Genomic DNA, 20,306 nt, shown 5'->3' on the forward strand with positions numbered 1-20,306 from the left:
TATGACCTTCCTCCTGGGGTTTATAAAACTAAAAATGTATCAAAGAGATGATGGAACCCTGTTATTTCATTGCCATGTTAATGATCACATTGAGGCTGGAATAGAAAGCACTTACACTGTAATCAAATAAAAAGAAACCAAATTAATTAGAACTAATCACATTTAAGTTTAATGTTTATATAAGGATATCTTTACATGTTGTAACACATCACTCTTTCATTCAAAGATTACTGTTTTGAGATGATCAAGAAACTCTGGTTTTATTTTCTTTATCAAATTATTCCTGATCTGATAAAAGATAATCCACAGTTAATCATAATTTCCAGATCCATATAATACATGCATAAGGATTTGTACAATTCATAGGACATGAAATACAAATGACAATTAAACCTATAAAGATATCTAAACTTGTTAATAATCAAATCACTTAAAATCACATTTAAACATTCAGATGACATTTTATTTCCTTTCATTATCTCTCTTTTGTGCAATACATTTTATTAGTAACTTCAGTATAAAAATCGTGTCTTTGTTACTGAGATTTTCATTAGTTTCTTAGTAACTTAAGCTACCCATGAAGTCATTATCTTTTGGTCTTTTGACACAATGATTCTAATATTTTGACCCAGTAATCTAACCTTGCTGTTGATCTCAGAAAATTATCAACAATGCCGAAAAACATTTATCACCATGTTATTTTGTGCTAGTGGAAAACTGAAAACAAGCCAATGATCTACTATACTATAATTTTTGCTATATTAATTATCCAAAGCATTTTCCAACTTTAAAAACCACACCTTAAAATTTTAATGTGAAAATGCTTATAATACAATATTGAGTGAAAAAATAGTATTTGAAATATTATCCAAATAATTTACATATTTATATTTATATTGTATGTCATAGAAATATAAAAGGACTGAAAAAAATTGTTGAAATGTTAACAATGACTCAGGTTTATTTTCTTCTTATACATTTCCATTTCTTCTGAGGTTACTGTAAAGTTTAAATTACTTTTAAAATCAGGAAAACTATTAAACATATATATCATATGTTATTTTAAATAGACTGTGCAGATCTTGAGTTCTGCAGGTATTTTCTCTGTGGGGCGCCTTGAGAGGACGAAAGAGCAAAGCAGCTGAAGCAGGCGGAGGGTGGGCCAGTGGGATGGGTCCTCAGAATCCTCTCTGAACATGAGGACAATGTTTCTCACAAAAACAAAAACTTGTTAGCTCCAGATATCATTTTTACCTACAGAATCATATTAATACCAATAATATTATTAGTAATGATACAATTATAGTAATTATTACTTTTTTTTTTTTAATTTCTCTTTCTTCTGCCATTGCAGGATGATTTCCTGGGCTTCTCACTAGTTGTATGGCTTGTTCATCTGGATCCAAGGCAATTTTTTTCTCGCTACTGCTTCTTGTTAACTGTCACAACTTTGATTTGGTCACCAGAGGGATGAACAGAGCCTCTATCATCTACATCATTTTTTTCTTCCTCAATAATTATTACTCTTATTCCTATAATTGTTCATATTCATTCTTAGCAAAGAGACATTGGTGTGGTGTCCAAAAGATAAATCTCCTATCTATAATATCTTTTTTCTGGGAAACTAGATTTTGTATTTCAAACAATATAAAATGAAATTTGGTTAATTTTACAGGACTTCTGTCCACATGAGAGAATGACAGTGTTATTACTATCAATTTAATGAGTAAACTTTTTGCTGCAAAAGCAATGGCAGTCCTTTTAAAGATGATCTTAAGACATATAAACTTCATATTTTTTCTTAGGTATGTAATTATTTTAGTTTAATGTTCCAACTTAGAATTTTATGAAACTTTTTTTCTATAGCATAAATATCTCCCTAAAATCAGAGCTAAAGCTACTGAAGAAGAAAAGCTCTGGGAATGAAGGAATCTAGGAGAGGCTGGATAAAGACTTTCGTGGACAATGTACCAGGAAAATTAGCTTGAAATAAGAGTGTTCCTGATAAATTTTATTTGTGAGCTGCCTACTTTTTCTGTAAACTGTGTCACTGTACTAGAATCTTTAGTGTTGTACCAAGGTTTTAACAAATGGCAGTGGCAGTAAGCAAGAAGAACAAAAGAAACAGGTGCAAACTAAAGTCTAACTCAGAAAACAAAACACACAATCTAAGACTTTACCCTAAACTGAACATTTGTAAACGATTTAAAAAAAATAAAATTCTCATAACATGGGGTAAACATTTGAAACAGTCTTCAAAATACAAATCCATATACTATATTGTGCCATAGGCTTGGAAGACTGTAGTTTATAGAATGTATAAGTGCCAGTTTTTCAGAACCAAAAATAAAAATTTATGCTCCGACCTTGCATCTAGCGATATTAGCAGTTAGAATATATTCTGCTGTAAGTAACAAAAACCCTAGCCACAAAGGAATTATCAATGGTGTTTGTCTCAAATTTTAAAAATATTGGAGGTTAGTGGCTGCTAGGGTTGGTTCAGAAACTTTATGTGAGGGCCTTTCCTTTGTGATTATGTGTCATAGTTGCAAGATGGTTGCTGCAGCTTCAGATATTATGACTAGGTTGAAGGCAGAGAAGGAAAAAGGAGTAACAACAAACGATCTCTCCTTTTCTCAGGAAAACAAAAAGTCTTCCGAGGAGTCCTAGGCAACTTCTGCCTATGTCGCATTGGTCAAACCCTTATTCTTCGGATACTCCTAACTGCAAGGAAGGCTGCAAAATAGCTTTCATAGTGACCGCAGTAGAAATAACAGGGCAAACAAGTTGGAAATGTCTTGTGGGTTGACTAACAGTGTCTGCCTTCAACAAGTAAGAATATTTGAAATCAGAAATTGCTCAAACGAAAGAGTTCAACATAAGAATTAAAACCAAAGTCAGACTTTTCATTCTTGTTACTTTTATTTTGTTTTATTTGTATTTATTTATTTTATCTATTTTAATTTTAAAAATTTTCTGTTACAGTTGACATACAAAATTATATTAGTTTCAGATATATGGCATCATTGTTTTTACTTTTAACTTCTTAACTTTATAATACATGAATACCTCAAGTATATCAAGCAAATCCCTGACATCATATCATTTCACCCAAAAATGCTCTAATATGTATCTTCAAAAGACTTTCTAAAATTAATATACTAATAATGCTGTTATATATTGAACAAAATTAATACTATTTCACTCTCTGACAATGAAACTAATAAGAACCTATAAAATATGGATGCAGTTAGCCCCATCCCCACCTCTACCCCTAGAGAAGCATCCAAGTCTGAGGGTTTTAAAGTTGTTGCTGATAAAACTAGAATATTCTTAAGGAACTGAAAGAGGTGTTGCCCAAATCTCACCAAGAATAATATTTGATTGATCCACTATTCATTTATTTGAGAACATAATCCTAGACTGTGGGATTCAGAGATAGACAGGAGTCACAGTGTATTAAAGTAAAATCTGATATAATGTATGTGTAAAATGTGATTTAGTAAACAGTTGAATGAAAGGGTTGCCATCTGCATGCATTCTTAACAGGAAAGAGTCAAAAACCAGGAATGCATCAGTGAAAGTCTCCTGCACAAATATTGAAAGTTGCTTTTATTCTAATGATCAGTATTTATTATTTAGACAGAAATATTGTTGGTGAAAAAAATCAAAGAAAATAAGTAAAGGAATTTGTTTTAAGAGCATATATACTCTTTTGCTCAAATTTTAGTCTTACCAAGAAAACTCTGTTCATAATATGATTTTCTGAGTAGATCTATAAATGAATTTTTTAAAAAACCAACAATATATGCCCATCTTTCTTTACTTTTAAATGAATAAATTACTATATTTATTCTCCAAGTTGGTTTGCAATCAATTAGATCTCCAAACCTAGTCATCTTTATGTGAACTGACAAAATGAAGGTTCTGAATTTTCCAACAGACAAGCAAACCTGGAATAAAATCCTTCCAAAGCACATGGAGCCTGGGAGGCCCAGCTTAAGACAGTCTGGAGCTGTGCTCTAATGCCCTCAAGACCACAAAGCATGTCTGGGTCAGGCAGGCCTATACTGGAATTCTAGCTACTCTACTCACTAGCTATGGCGTCTTGGCCAAGGGTTAAAATCTCTCTTAACCATAGTTTCCTCATCTGTAAAATAAAGATAATAATAATACCTTTTGTGCTATTCTATAGGCAAATTAATGCCCCCCCCCCAAAAAATAGCCACATTTTAATCCCTAAAACATGAATATGTTGTCTCAAATGGCAAAGGTGAATTAAATTTCAGATAGAATTATGGTTGCTAATCAACTAACCTTAAAATAGATTATCCCGGATTATCACCAGGGAGGGATCCTTAATAGTAGAAGAGAGAGGCAGAAGAGAAGGTCACAATGAGTTGATGCACAAAAGCCTCCGTTGTTGCCATTATCAGCTTTGAAGATGGGAGGAGGCCATGAGCCAAAGAATGTGTGCAGCCCCTAGAAACTGGAACGGACTGGGAAATGGGTTCATCCCTAGAGCCACCAAAAAGAAACCCAGCCTCAGTGACACCTTAATTTTAGCCCAGTGACACATGTGTTAGACTTCTGACATACAGAACTATAAAGTAATAAATTTATGTTGTTTTAAGCCATTAACTTTATGGCAATTTATTATAGCAGTAATAAAAATAACTAATACATCTATCTAACTGTTCATCATGAAGATTAAATGAAATAAATTTATAAAGAACTTGGCACCATGCTGGCACATAGTAGTCATCTAATAACTATTAGTGACTGTTATTATAGTTAACATTTATTCATTCCTTCAATATTTATTAAACTGTGTCAAGTACTATGCTAAGTTTCTTGGAGTCAATACAAAACAAGGTATAGTCATTGGCTCCACAGAGGCCCAGTCTAATCGAGGAGACAGTCACATAAACAAGTAATTCTGATATGAAATATGTATTAATCATGCTTTTAATTTCTAATATTTTATGATGCTTTGACTTCTTGAGGTGGTGTTTACTAATTTGGGAGAGACTGCCCCTCCCAGAACTAGTAAATTCCTAGAGATAGTAAAAAACTTGCTACTTTCATATGCAAGCCAACCAATCCCAGAGTCCATATCCCCAACCACTTCCTTTGTCTAACTCTCACACATCAAGCCAATATTTCCCCTGCCTTAAATCAACCAAAGCCAAATTTCAGACAGCTAGAGACAGTCTGTATGTCCGAAAGCCTGCTGGAATTATTCAAACCAGTTAGTCCTAAACTGTTTACTCAGCCCTGCTTTGTCTTTCCCACAGAAATCCCAATAAAGGCTGTGGCCTGTGCTTCCCTCTGGCTCCTACTTCAGTCTCCTAAAACAAACATAAAACAAAACTCTGGTGCTCCCTCGTGCAGCCCAACATGTATGTTGCTTTCTAGGGGAACTGAGAGTGACGACAAACTTTTCTTGCAATGGCATTAGCCTCTTCATGTCGTGACTTAGTCACTTTTTAGAAATTAAGACCTGGGCACAAATCAAAGTTTTAAACACTAGAGCCTCTGTTACTCCAGAATGGTATAGAAGCAAGAAGTAATGAGGTTAGGAATGACAAGGGAGGAAAATGCTTCAAGAAAGTCATACACTGAAATGCTATGTAATCAAGCTTTGTGAATGTTAGTCTTTAATCTTTTGTAAAAATAATTTTAGTATTGTGTCTCTTTCATTGTTAATAAATCATATGGTTTGACTTCTACTTCATTCAATGTTATGAAAGTACAAAAAGGATGGAGTAACTGAAGTCTTTCTTCCATTAAAAAAAAAAAATCCCCTTTTCTCATAATACTGTAGATGTCAAGGCTCTTGCTGGATTAGAGTCTAGGCTTTTTCCCTTCCCTTATGACCCTTTTACATGCCAGGAAAATGATGAGCAGGGCCTTGACCCACTCATGGGCAGCCAAAGTGGATGGAGCCACCAAAAACCTATCAGTGTCATCATTCCCTGAACTGGCCAATAGCAGAGAAGAGGATCAGCCGTGTTCGCACTGAGCGAGGTCAAGTCAGTGGACTCATGATCAAAGTTCTGTACATGACCATACTCACCAATAAAATTCTATAGTTACACAATATTCCGTGGAAAAGATAGCATTGAGATGGTCTGGCTGGTCATGGACAAAATGACCTGCTATTTTATATTTTGTGTCTCCCTCTGTCACAAAGTGAAAGGCTGTCTTTGGTGGTTTGTTTCTTAATAATTCTGATGCCATGGAGGAGAAGTTAAAAGTCAGTTCTCATGAATCAATAAGAAACTAGTGGGTATAGCAGGCATAGTAAAGGTAAGGAGAGTTTGCATCTTGCCGGGCAGAAATAAAGCTGAAACAATGTTCTCCAAGCAGTTCTGTAAGCATCCTTAATCATCATCGGCCCCAAAATCTTAATGCAGATGAGATTCGCTCAGTCCAGGAATCTTTAAGATGACAAAAGGAGAAATTGTGGAAAACAGAACTTGTGCTATGTAACTTAGGTTACTAAACAATTAACTTGGAAATGTAATAATTATGACAAATTGTAAAGGTATACCTGGGATTCTGATGTAAAGACCTTCTGACAGATTCAGCCAAGAGGACAGGCTGTTTGGTCCAATCTAGATTCCTTTCTTCTATTTCTTTCAATGCTCTAAGTCTGCTGAGCCTCTCCTGATGGGCCCCCTGCTTTCTTGTCTCCCCTCAGTCTACACTGGTTATGATGCATGTTTTGAATGCAGAAACTCTCAATACCAACATTATTCAAAATCTACTTTTAGGTACCAACTCTGGAATTGCTGTTAGGAAGACTCTGTCAATGGCTGGTTGCTTATTAGCCATCGCTGGCCTCTCCCTTGTATTCTTTTTATTTCCTGCCACACATCAGCTACATGTTTTTTAGTGAGAAGGGTCACAAAACAAGACAGAAGTATGGACTTCATGACCCTTCCTGCATCACACGATAAAATGTTCACTTGCACTGGTCAGGGGTGTTATTGTTTAACCATTTCATTTCACTACCAGTATGGGGGCTGCTGCAAGCATACAATCTGGAGCACTAAATAACTATCTGAACAGGTTTTTAGGGTAGAATTTCTTAGAAGTGACTTCAAGAATTGTTGTTGTGCTCTGATCACCATCCTTTCGACCCACAGGGCTGAGTTTGAGCATGGAGCAGAGAATGAGAAAGGAAATGCCCCAAAGGTGCTGCTCACTTGGCAGCTTTGTACCAGTTAGAAAAGTCCCCCTGGGAGGATGGATTGCTAAAACCTGCCCTCTCGGTGTGGACCAGCTTTTAAAAGGAACAACACCTTGCCAGGCACAGAGTTTGGCTATTGGAGTCTGGGCAAGATTTTGGCTCCACTCAAGTCCTCTCAGTGGACAAGAGGGCACGATCACTTAAGGTGGCTCCAGAAGGAGGTCTTGGGACATCTTGGGTCCTGTGACTAAGTTTTCTGTATCAGGACAATCGTTAAGGTTATTACTAGCTGTTGAGAGGGGCATCTCTACCATGTACCTTAACATAGATTATTTCAATGAATCTGGACAATAGCCCTCTGAGATTGACACTTTATAGATGAGGAAATTGAGGCTGGGGTTAAGTATCTGCCTGAGGTCAAGTGGTGCCATCAGATTTTGATCTTCATCTGCTGTTTTCATTACTCTTCTTCCCTGTTGTATTTTTCTCCGTAGCACTTGCAGCTAATACCAGGTATTTCATTTGGGTAGGGATTTGTGTCTTGTATTCACTTTTATATCTCCAGTGCTAAGCACAGGGTTGGGCACAGTGGGCTTCTTCAGTAATACTAATTAAATTAATAAATTGTTCAAACATTAGGGTACTTTCTCCAATAACAATCTATTTCCATAAAAAACTTTTGACATTAATGTATTCAAGAGAAAAAGATTATATAAGCACAAAATGTGCACTATTAGCATAAAGATTTTCTTCCACCAAAAAAAAGATTACTTTATATTTTTAGGTAAATATGTCATGACTAAAGACATGGTTTTAATAAAAAAGTCTTTTACCCTAAAATTCATGTCCACATCAAAAAGTGGAATCCCAGTTTAATAAACTTTCTAATATTTACTGAGATCAACCTTTGCTTTTGAAGACAGGTTGATTTATGTCTGATTTCTTTGATAATTAAAAGAGAATTATCAACCTCTATTATGTTCTCCTAGTGATTTGCATATAGCAATACAGAATTATCTGGTACAGTTTCTTTAAATGTGTTCAGAGCTTACAAAACACATAAATTCTTCAAAATAAAATTTTTAGTTTTGGGTACTTAAATTTGGCATGCTCCAGATCATGTTTTGTATCTTAAAGTTATAATGAAATATTGTTAGATTTTTTTGAAAGTAAAGAGCTGCATGTTTTAATCCATTTTGCATAATCTGTTAAACTATTTTGTTGAAAGTTCACAGAGTGCAGGGCATTGTACTATGGCATATTGCTGGAGGAACAAAAGAAGCATTTAGAGATGATCTCTGGTTTCCTGGAATTTATAAAATAAACGAAAGAGGCACAGAGTTACTTATACTCTAATCCCTCCAGCAATAACTGCTGACTTTTTATTTGTAATCAGGGAAGCTTGGCAACGGAAAACCTTTTTTTTCTTTCCCCTGGATTTACGAGAACTGAACTCAAGTGGAAAATGTTCTTTACTTTAACGAAACAATTTATTCTTATGCAACAGTAAGTCATGTCGATCAAGCAAATAAAGGAGAAAGCCTTATTTATAAAATTGCCTGCTTCTGATCTCAGTTCATTGCTTCTCAGCTCCAACAAGAAAAAAAAAATGAAGATTTTGTTACTGGGTATTTTCCTATTTTTATATAGTAATACAGCCTGGGCAAAAGATAAGCATTATTATATTGGAATTATTGAAACAACTTGGAACTATGCCTCTGACAATGGGGAAAAGAAACTTATTTCAGTTGACACGTAAGTCACTTTTTTTTGTTTATAAAACAAATTTATAAATTATTATCTTAAAAATAAAGCCAGGGAATGAAACATTTCTTTAATTTTTTGTATACAGAAACTGCAAAATATGGACTCGAAACTCAAAATTCTTTAATAAATCTCTAAATTTCTGGGTCCTTTTTTTTTTTATTTTGAGAGGCTGCTCTGCTCCTATGCCCTTGGTCCTGGAGAACTGTGTGGGCTACTTATTATGTCCTCTGGTTGTTATTTTAGTCCTTTCGTCTGTTTATGCAGATATTTTTAAATTTAAATAATGACTATATAAAGTGTTATGCTCACTATGTACCATTTATTGATTATTAGTGGTAAGGATAAAATTCTTTAATAATTTAAAACATCATTTATAGAAATTAAATATAAGTTAAGCAAATATGACTATGCCTAATACTTGTTGGATGGCTCTGGACACTTAATTGAGTTTTTTCTCTCAGCCTCAGCATCTTAATCTGTAGAAGATAATGAGAATATCTAATAAGGTTGTTTGAAGAATGGGTTCTTGTAAAGCTCCTGTTATAGTGCTTGGCACATCATACATGTACCATTTACTAAATGTCAGATATCTATTATGATGGCCCTCAAAAAACTCTATGCAAGTTAAATGTTTTCATGTTTCATTTGAAAGCCCCTTATTTCCAGCAATAGTCACTATACAGAAAAACAAGAGTATAGTTCTCCTTGAAGATTTTTGTAATGGAAGTTTACCTATACTGAGGTCCTCACTTTTAATAATGTTAATAAACATTTACTACCAAGTTGAAATTTAGCATTCAAAGACGATGTTCACTACATTTAAAAATGTATTTTAATAGTGATAAAGCACAAATGAGCCCAATGACCATCAGCTGCTAAGACTATATCTCTGAAAATAGCTGAACGAGTATGCCAAATATCATAATTGTTGACTGTTGATGGGTATATACTATTCTTATTAACTTCACGTATGTTTGAAATTTTTCACAGTAAAAGTAAACACACAGATTATAATACTATATAATTAAGTTATTAATTTAGTGATATACAGTAAGGAAAGTTTCTGACTTAAAAATAACCAATTGTAAACAAAACCAATACATCTTGCAATTTTTTTTTTTAAACCTTATTTTGAGCTAATATTCTCTTCTTAGGGGTATAACACATTTTCATGGCTTCATCAAAACCATTATTTTGTATAGATTCAGTATTTTTATATATAGTTTTTATAGGGAAACCAGACACATTTTTTTTTAAAAGTCCTACTCCATGCTCCCCCACCATCAACCTTCTGCCATTATTCATGATCGAAAATTAAATCAGTTTTATTAGGCATAAACTCAATCCAAGACATTGCCCTGAGCATGCTTTAATAAAGAAGTCTCAAATTCTAGAAATTAGAGAATAGAAGAAATAGAGAATTTGCTAAGAATTTTTCAGTATGAGGTGGGAAAAGAATTCCTTTGTTTTATAATACTCTTCTGTCGTTTCTGTGCTAGAGAGGTTATGCAGCATGAGTTTGATAACCTCCTTCAATAATAGTCTGCCATCATGCAAACTGTAGATGGAACTGCTCACTCTACTTGTGATTTTTTTTTTCTACATCTAAACAGTGAATATTGACTAGAGCTTCAGCAATTTTGCCAATACTATTCTAAACTTTTTTATGGATGAGTTTAGTTAGCAACTTTTTTTCTCCCCTCTTTGTCTCTGATTACCAGCATGTCAAGCTATTTTAGTCAGTTAAGGCTGCTATAACAAAATGCCACAGACCCAGTAGCTTCCAGTAGCTTATCAACAATAGAAATTTATTTCTCATAGTTCTGGAAGCAGGGGAATCCAAGATTAAGGTGCAAGCATGGTCATGTTCTAGCGAAAGCCCTCTTTCTGGTTCATAGCCTTTTCGCTGTGTCCTCACATGGTAAAAGGAGCTAAGGATCTATCTGGATCCACTTTTATAAGGTACTTAAATCCCATTCATGAAGGCTCCTTCCTATTACCTAAGCACCACTCAAATTCCCTCTCTCCTAATATTATCACATTAGAGGTTAGGATTTCAACATCTGAATTTGGGGGAAGACATATATTTAGATCATAACAGTAACCCAGTTAGCAAAGGATGGTGGAATTATTACCAGATATAATTGGTACTAGTTTTTTGAATGCTAAAAAGGAGTGGAGATAAACAGGCTGAGAAACAAGGTTAGAAGTGTGCAAGATAGGTATTAAGCAGAAGATTAGGTTTAAACTAATATTTACCTTGAAGATATGAGACTATGAAGAAGAAAATATGCATGAGATGACAGGAACTCCATCTGTTACATTTACTGCTTGGTCACTAATATCCAGAACATAGGAGACACTAAATAAATATTTGTGAATAAATGAAAATGAATGAACAAAGGCATTTAGGAATCTAGAAGAAACTATAGGCCGTGTTGTAAAAATTTGCCAACATTGTAACAATTTTCCTGATGTGGACAGATTCACACTGGAATAAATCAGACAATAGAATTAAAAAGACGAAGTCAATTTATGGAGCTATAAATAGGTTTAGAGAAACCAAAAACATTAGCAGGTATTAAAAGAGAACAATGTATAGATTTTTTTTTTTTTTTTGCTGGGAATAATTTACTCCTTCTGCATTAATAGCAATAATTTTTATTTCTAATAGGATGAGATGGAAAGCAATTTTCTTATATTTAGTACTGCCATATATTAAAATGAGTGCCTTATCTGTCACTTTGATAAATCAAAAAATAAAGATTCTATAAAGTATAATTTTATGTTCTTAAATTATTTGTATTTAAAGAATAGTAAGAGATATACATATAAGAAATAATTAGTAAACACAGCAGTGTATTCTGGGCCTATAATAGGCATTCATTATTTGTGGCATTTATTGGCTATATAATAATAATAAATACTACTCCTATTATCTTCAGGTTAATTTTTTCCTGGTGACTTATATATAGGAATCTAGAAGTAAATTAAAAATTCTTTAAGCACAATAGTAGTCATTAACAAAACACTTTTACACTGGCTTTGTAGGCTCTTGTTCACACTTGATGACTCTTATTTAATGTACAGTTCTTACTTTGTTACCTAGTTTTTCAGCCCATCATAGTTTTGAGAACTAAATCAGAAATGATATAGTGAAGATGTTATTATAAGCAGAACCAATGACTAAGAAGAAATGGCAGCTCAAATTCTGGCCAAAGGAATAAAGAACAAACTAAGAACATTTTACCATATGATATAATGATAAGTATTATAATTATGATATTAAGTGATCAGAATGCCAAAAGTATTCTACGAATGTTAATTTAACATTTACTATTATTATCAGAGAAAAAGTTAAAATTTATTTCAGTGTTCCTTGTTTAAGCAAACAAAATCTTTTTAAATAAAAAATTTACAGTGAAGGCATTCATTTTATCCCTTCGAAAATGCTCTTAAATATTTATATGATTCTTTAAAAGGTACAATTATAACTAAAATAACATGGAAAAGTCTGTTATGATGACTTGTACTCCAAGATTGCCAAATAAAAATAGCAAGCACCAGCTAGTATGATTCAAACACTTCATACAGGACGCCTGTGTGAAGGAGCTCATTAGGCAGCTCTAACATTTCATACTTTCCAAGATCTATGATTTATTATCACAGTTGCTACTTTCCCTGAGAACAGATCCAAAAAAAGACTGGCAACTAGATACTGTATTCATGCCGTGCTAGTGAAGCCAGGCTATTTGGACATATAATCCACTTGCTTGTGCTATGTAAACCTAGGTTGAGTCTTTGCCTAGCAGTTAATTTTTGATTGTTTTCCTTTTAACCTCTATGTGTCGTAGGAAGAATTTTTAAAATGACATTCAAAGATGTCCTATCCTAAATTTCATGGTTTGCATTATATTCAATGGCATAGGAAGATGATCTGGGTGGGCCTAATCTAAAGCAGAAAAGTTTCCAGTGAAAAAGAAGTCAGAGAGATTCAAAGAGATTTGAGGAGGATTCAACAAACTGTTGCTGACTTGAAGATGGAAGGGTACACTTGAGAAGACTTATGGGTGGCTTTAAAGAACTGGGAGAGGTCCCTGACTGACAGCTAGCAAGGAAACAGGAATTTCGGTCCTACAAACATGATGAACTAAATTCTGCCAACAACAAGGATGAGTCTGGCAGTGGATTTTTCCACAGAGAGCCCAAACAAGCACACAGTCCAACCATCGTCTTGTGACAACCTGAACAGAGAACTCAGTCATGTTGTGCCAGACTTCTGACCCACAGAACTGTGAAATAATAAATGGATGTTATTTTAAGCTGCTATGTGATAATTTGTTATGCAGCAATGGAAAACTAATATATTATGTCTCAATTAATGAAACTAAGAATCCACAAACTTTTCTCATATATTACCCACATTTTAGTAACCATGTCTAAACATAAACTGAGTATATTCTGGATTTGCGGGCTAGGGTAACATTATTATTATCTTACTAAGGCAGTATAATTTTTTTTTTTAATTCTCCTACAATTAAAATTTTGCTTCTGGGTCTGAATCTACCAGAAATTATAGGAGCTGGCTACAGGATTATAGAAACTGAGTACTAAAAAGAAAAGATGTGAAGGGGACGAATCTACTTTAATAAGTAGAAAAAAAGCATGTCAGAATTGTCAACGGGAAGAACTATAATTAATATGAATTATCTGGTTCAAAGAACAACTATAATATATTCTTTTGACAGACTATCTGACTGGCAAATTTCCTACGATCTTCCAGTAACTGACCCTTTGTCCCCAAGCTGTGCTCTTGAAGTTAAATAGACATCCCCTAATGATCCTCTGATGTTCCTTTGGAGACAGAACATAAGCAAACAGACCTCCCCAAAAGTATCACATGATGTAAAATATTTCTTAATTTGGTTAAGACTTAATTTTGTCTCACCAAAAAAGACAAGATGCAAAATATATTTTACATGCTGTTATGTATAAAAAAGGAATTCCAAATGTTAAAACCCCTGAATATATTATAACTTCAGATCAACTATTTTAAAAGTAATTTTCACCTGCCAAAAAATCATTGTATACAAAAAAGTAAATCCTGAAGCTTAGGTAATGCTCATCCTATTTTAGAATATGATTAATACAAGAGAATTTCAATACAATGAAAGTGTTTTGACAAAGCCTACTACTATTGAAATAAGATATGAAGTAGTGCTAAGTGCTTTAGAGTCACATTCAAAAAATATAAATACACCCTGTATTCAAATGAAGCCTTAAGAATTTGGGAGCTATTTTTAAACTTGGCTTTATGTAAGATGTGTATCAACAACAGAGATTAGAATCTGAATCTCTACATATAATGGGGACTGATCTGTCAGCAGTAGGAGTGTGTATAGATACTGGGAAAAATTTACCCTGGGGTTCAGATGGGTCTTGTGAGACTGACTGACTCAGATTTTCTTCTGGTGGAACCAGGGAGGACTTCACCTTTGCACTGTAAGCTCTGCAGCTGTAACTACGTTCCTGACTGAAACTGTCCTCTTGCTGACCTCTCAGCAGTGAACTAGATGAATCAGATATTTATCTCAGTGATCTTCAGTGTCTCGGAATTTTGCTGTTGTTAAAACATTTGTTTATTAATGCTGCTCTCGTCCATATTAATGCTGCAGTTTTGGGGAAAGAATTCACATCACTGTCTTGCTGTTTTTCCATGTATTTTGATGTCCTTGAAGTCTCTGAGCCTTCTTGATTTTTTTTTTCTGTTTTATTCTAACAAAAACTGCAACAATTAGAAAATGAAAACAAATAGAAATAAAGGCATAAGCATGGATTTGCCACCTCATACTAGGTACAAAAGAGGTCACTTCTTTATTTTTCTAACTTCCTGCTTGGGCCTCCTCCCATCAGGATGGGAGAAAGGAACCCCATCTCATTCATTTTTAAGTGAACAATTTGAGAATCCTGGGGTTTACACAATTCAGGAAAACTGGAGTATTTAGTTTATGGTAACAACTATGAGATGCTCGTTGTTAAAGCCCCCCGCTCTATCCAGAGCACGATGACTCTGCTGTTTTCAACACGGCTCCTGCTGTCCGAACTCAGCCACCAGGACTGATGCCAAATGGCTATGTCCCTTGGCTCTAGCACACAGGCTTAATCTGATGCCCCAATGCAACCGTATCAGCAGAAGCCTGGCCACTGCCAGGTATGGTCTAGAAACAGACCCTGCCACCTTTCTGTCTCCCGGTCTCCAGGAACCCCACAGCCTCTGGGACTGGACAGCTCTCTTTCCCTTCACCTCCAAGCCTCCCCTGCTTAGGCCGCCAAGGAGCCCAGAGCAGCATTAGAGAGGAGTGGGGGTTATTAGTAAATTCAGATATCCATACCCCACTCCAGACACACAGACTCATAATCAGTGGGGCTGGGGCCCAGGAACTTGCAATTTATCATCATCCTCAGTAGATTCCCATGCACATTAAAACTTTCAAGTGTAAGCTAGAGCCCTAGATTTTTTAAAAGCTAGGTCTAAACTGCAGCAAAGAAAGTCCAGAGCTCTCAGACAAGCCCTACTCTTGTCCTGAAAAAAGGAAGGAAAAATATTTCTCTCTTTCTGAAGAGCTTACAGCTGAGGAAACAAGATGATGTTTATTTCTTCATCAGGTTATTTGGGCTCCACAGGAGCTGAGTGACAAATGAATGGTAAGGCATTAAACCTCAATAAGACAAAAGTAAGCAAAACACACACACACACAGACACACACACACACACACACACACACACACACACACACACACACCCTAGATCATCAGCCTGAGTGTTAGCAGTTTTTATTCTAGTGGAGGAGAACTCAGTTGCTTGGTTGTGAAGGAGCTTGTCAAAGTACAGGTTTTAAGGGGGTCCTCAAAAACCGCTAGATGGGATCACCCACAGATCCCACTAATCTGTGCAGGCTTCTGTTAAGGACAATAGCAAGAATCAGTGCAAATGTTCGAATACCAAGCTCACTTTCTTTCCTTTCCTTTATTTATTTTTTCCTGGCTACTGTTTACTTTGCTGATATTTTAAGGGAAGTTTAAGCAACTTTTAATCAGCTACTAATCAGAATATAAACATTCAATGTTCAGTATTCTTGGTAGCAAGGGATTAAAAAAACACAAGGGTAATTTGAATCCCAAGGCAATTTAAAAACCCACACACATTGCATGCATCAATTCCAACCTTGATTTAGTGCTACTAAAAATGATAAAATGAATTTACATCATTAATTTGACTCTATTTAGGAATACATACATACACTTTTATGTCTCAGATATCCAAATTGATTGCTTATAAACTCAAATTTCTCAGTAGCTGAAAGAGGAACACCATAGGTGAGAAATGTTTTAAGTTTCAACTGCTTTATCTTAATATTTCACTTTAATTGTATATTCTATTCTTCTATTCCTCAGTATCTCATGTTTTAATATAAAAATCTTATAGAAAATACTTCTGTAAGTATTTTTATGGTACCTTTACAGATGGCTCCCTGCCACATACATGATGTAAGACACCTCACATAACCAAATTAACAGGGCTAAGTGCAAGCTCTCCTCTTTATTTTTTGGAGGCATCCCTACAACAAGAGACAAACATTTAATGTGATATGGTCATTAATTTCTCTTTAATTATAATGTTATCCCCAGACATGATGGCTTCTGATAGAGCTGCCTTTTTTTTCCTTTTCAGGGAACATTCCAATATCTATCTTCAAAATGGTCCCAATAGAATTGGAAGATTGTACAAGAAGGCCCTTTATCTTCAGTACACAGATGACAACTTTGAGACCATTGTAGAAAAACCTGTCTGGCTGGGGTTTTTAGGACCTATTATCAAAGCAGAAACTGGAGATAAAGTTCATGTACATTTAAAAAACTTCGCCTCTAGGCCTTACACTTTTCATTCACATGGGATAACTTACTATAAGGAAAATGAGGGTAAGTTCAGCCCCTACTCTAGCTGGAATTTCCTTTTACTTTTCAATAGGAGCCCTTTTTAAGTTCTAAGATTATGGACTCCATTCTCAGATAAGGCCTATGCTGTTCTGCTCTAAACTATTTTATAAATAAGTATTCTGTTTCATCTTAATAATGATGTGTTTTCTTTGGTTGCCTTTGTGTGAAGTGTGACTGAGATAAGATTTCTGGGTGGACACATATAGTGACGGGCAGTGAGAGCTGGGACTCTCTTCTTGGTGCCCAACTTCTTTCCAGCCAAATAGTTAGAATTAGAAAAATAAGTAATGTGTGTACAGGTCTAGAAGAGGCAAAAATTCAGAAGAAAGAAACAGGACTCAAGACAGAGTTGTCTTATTTTTGAAGTTCCTGCATGTAAACATACTGTGGCCATTGTCACCTTTCATCTTAACTTTGGATAAACTATCCCAGCTAAGGTAGCACGGGTACTCTCATATACATCAATCAAATCGTATGCATGAGTGGACGACCCATCACCTCTGAGACACAATTAATAAAAAGGTCATTTGAATTTAGGACCTAGAAGCCTTAAAGATAGTACAGGAAGAACAAAGATTAGTTTTAGTGACTGTTATATCATTCTTAGTACTTGATGATGATGATGAAAAGACTCTATGTTTTGTTGTAGTTAAGAGCGAGGGCTTCAAAATTAATAGAACAAATTTCCAATACAATTTTGGCTTTTACTGTCTGAATGACCCTGGGCAAGTTACTTAAATTCTCTGTGCTTTAGTTCCCTCACATTAAAATAGGGACAGTGATAGTGCATAGTTATATCTCAATAAATGTCAACTATTATCATAAGCAAAAATACTGGGCATTATGCAGTTCATTAAAATTATAAGGATCGAGTCTGAAAATTAAGATTAGTCTAATTAATTGTCTTCTTTTTAAAAGAGTTTTTGTTTCAAAAGGTGAATGTTTTAACCACATATTTTTGTTTCTTTTTTCTGAACCCAACGATTATGTAATAGTGTAGAGGTTGACTACCATCTTATATCTTTTTTTAAATGTCATGGCACATTAGGATATTAGTCATTTTTAAGGTATGATAATTGCTTTGTAGCTATGTTAAAAGAAAAAATAGTTCTTACTTTTTAGAGATACATACTTGAGTATTTATAAATGAAATGACATAATACTTGGCATTTGCTTTAAAATAATTAGATAGTGATGGAGATAAGAGTGGATAGGGTGTAGATGAAGCAAGATTGGTCTTGAGTTAGTCATTGGTAAAGCTGGGTTGATGGGTACATGGAGGTTCATCACATTATTCTCTCAAATTTGCGTATGTTTGCAAATTCACAAAATTATAAGTAAAAGATAAAAAATCCCATGCTTACTTCACAGGTAAAAATCTGATATTATATAAAAAGTTTCAAATTATAGGAGAGGAGAACCATTGTGTTCACAGTTCCAAACCATGATCTCAGGGCAAAAAATGGTTCTTTAAATTACAAGCCCAAAGTTACTATGTTCCTGACATATCTATTAATGCTCCCTGAAGACTCAGTCAAGTATGAAAAATAATGACAAAATTTTCTGTGAAGCTTCCAGACCCCCTAGCAATTAACCACTCACTCCTCTGTGTTCAAATAGGATATCACTGTATCCTCAAAGGGGCACATACTAGATGTTGAATAAATACTTACTCAATTAATTGATAAATGTTTATTTTTTTTAATTTAAGTTCAAACACATTCAATTTGCAATTTCATTGCACGTTGCTTCCTAGGGGCCATCTACCCTGATAACACCACAGATTTTCATAAAGCAGATGATAAAGTATATCCAGGTGAGCAGTATACATATGTATTGCATGCCAGCCAAGAACAAAGTCCTGGTGAAGAAGATGCCAATTGTGTGACCAGGATTTACCACTCTCACATTGATGCTCCAAGAGATATTGCCTCAGGACTCATTGGACCTTTAATACTCTGTAAAAAAGGTACATTTCTCCTAATTTATGACTGAAAGACAAAAGACAGGTCAGTTTTGTTTTGTTTTGTTTTGTTTTACATATAATTTGAGTCTTCTGTGTTGTGATTGAGTAGGCAAAGTAGAGAGGCAATGAATCTAGAAAAAAATGAAGGAAAGAGCAGGGCAGGAAGCTGCAAGAAATATGCTCTCTTTGAGGACAGGTTTACTGTATCTCACTTTACAGTGATGTTAAAGAGTGTGATAAAGTATATGACTTTACCAACTGTGATTCCCTTGTGGTGCTCCGTTGTGATATATCTGTGGTTATCTGTTTTGTGTTGGTAAATATAATATAGCATCTCTTTCCATCATGAAAAAGACAACATAGCTCAAGAGCTTGAAATCTAATTCCTACTTGAACAATCATTAGTTACCTGAAAAGACTTGTTGCCTCAGATTGTGGCTATATGCACTAAAAGATGTATATACAACTTTGAATTCCAACCTTCTCATTTTCCAAAAAAGCATTTAATAGTTATGTGGTCAGTGAATATCTAAATATATGAGTGTCTGCTACACCCAGAATACTAAACATCGAACTAAGTATTACTACATCTGTAAAACAGGAGTGACTAGTCCAGATTTGTGGTTTATTAGAAAAATAAATACTAAAATTTTTTAAAACTATAAATAATATGTTGCAATTATTAAGTTCTACTAAAGATTAAGTTCAACTAAAATAGTACTTTTCACTTTAGGTTCCTTGGAGGAAGAAAAAGAAAAAAACATTGACCAAGAATTTGTGGTGATGTTTTCTGTGGTGGATGAAAATTTCAGCTGGTACCTAGATGACAACATTAAAACCTACTGCTCTGAACCAGAGAAAGCTGATAAAGATGATGAAGACTTCCAGGAGAGTAACAGGATGTACTGTAAGATTACCGAAGACATATAAACTTAATCTTATTTTTCTTGGTCCCTTAATTCTGCTAGGTTTATTTCCTCATATGAATAAGTAGTTTGTAATCTGTGGCTCTGATAACAAACCCTATTGGACTTCATATTTAGTTGAACAGGTCAGATTAAAACTTTAAGCCAGATTCACCAAATTGTACCCAAACTAATAAGGATAAAACATCATCAGTTGTGGTTTAATGTATATGTATATTTCTAAATTTATTCATCCTCCAAACTCATTATAACAATTATTTGAGGCAGCCTAAAATTATTAAACTAAATGCTTAACATTACGTTTATATTATAAAGCATCAAGCTATATTTAAGAAAATAGTTCTAAAAGGTATTTCTTTTGGATATACATTATCCCTCTGCACTTGAAATTGTTTTTTACTCTGTTTTAGTTCATTTTATTTTTTTTCTAGAAATGCTTTCTTTACTGCCT

General features: G+C 34.5%; 1 protein-coding gene across 4 annotated transcripts in view; it reads left to right on the forward strand.

Moving 5' to 3' along the window:
* Positions 1–8,597: 8,597 nt before the first annotated feature.
* LOC107518210 (ceruloplasmin) overlaps positions 8,598–20,306 on the forward strand; it is a 55,933-nt gene continuing 44,224 nt past the window's right edge. For all 4 annotated transcript variants that reach the window (XM_016159676.2, XM_036218784.1, XM_016159683.2 and 1 more), the window contains exons 1-4: positions 8,598–8,953; positions 16,698–16,945; positions 18,720–18,932; positions 19,663–19,836. In XM_016159676.2, coding sequence (XP_016015162.2) covers positions 8,712–8,953; positions 16,698–16,945; positions 18,720–18,932; positions 19,663–19,836 — 877 coding nt within the window. In that variant the 5' untranslated portion in view covers positions 8,598–8,711. The remainder of the gene's footprint in view (positions 8,954–16,697; positions 16,946–18,719; positions 18,933–19,662; positions 19,837–20,306) is intronic.

The sequence above is a fragment of the Rousettus aegyptiacus genome, unplaced genomic scaffold, assembly GCF_014176215.1.
Source record: "Rousettus aegyptiacus isolate mRouAeg1 unplaced genomic scaffold, mRouAeg1.p scaffold_m13_p_4, whole genome shotgun sequence".
NCBI lineage: Eukaryota > Metazoa > Chordata > Mammalia > Chiroptera > Pteropodidae > Rousettus > Rousettus aegyptiacus.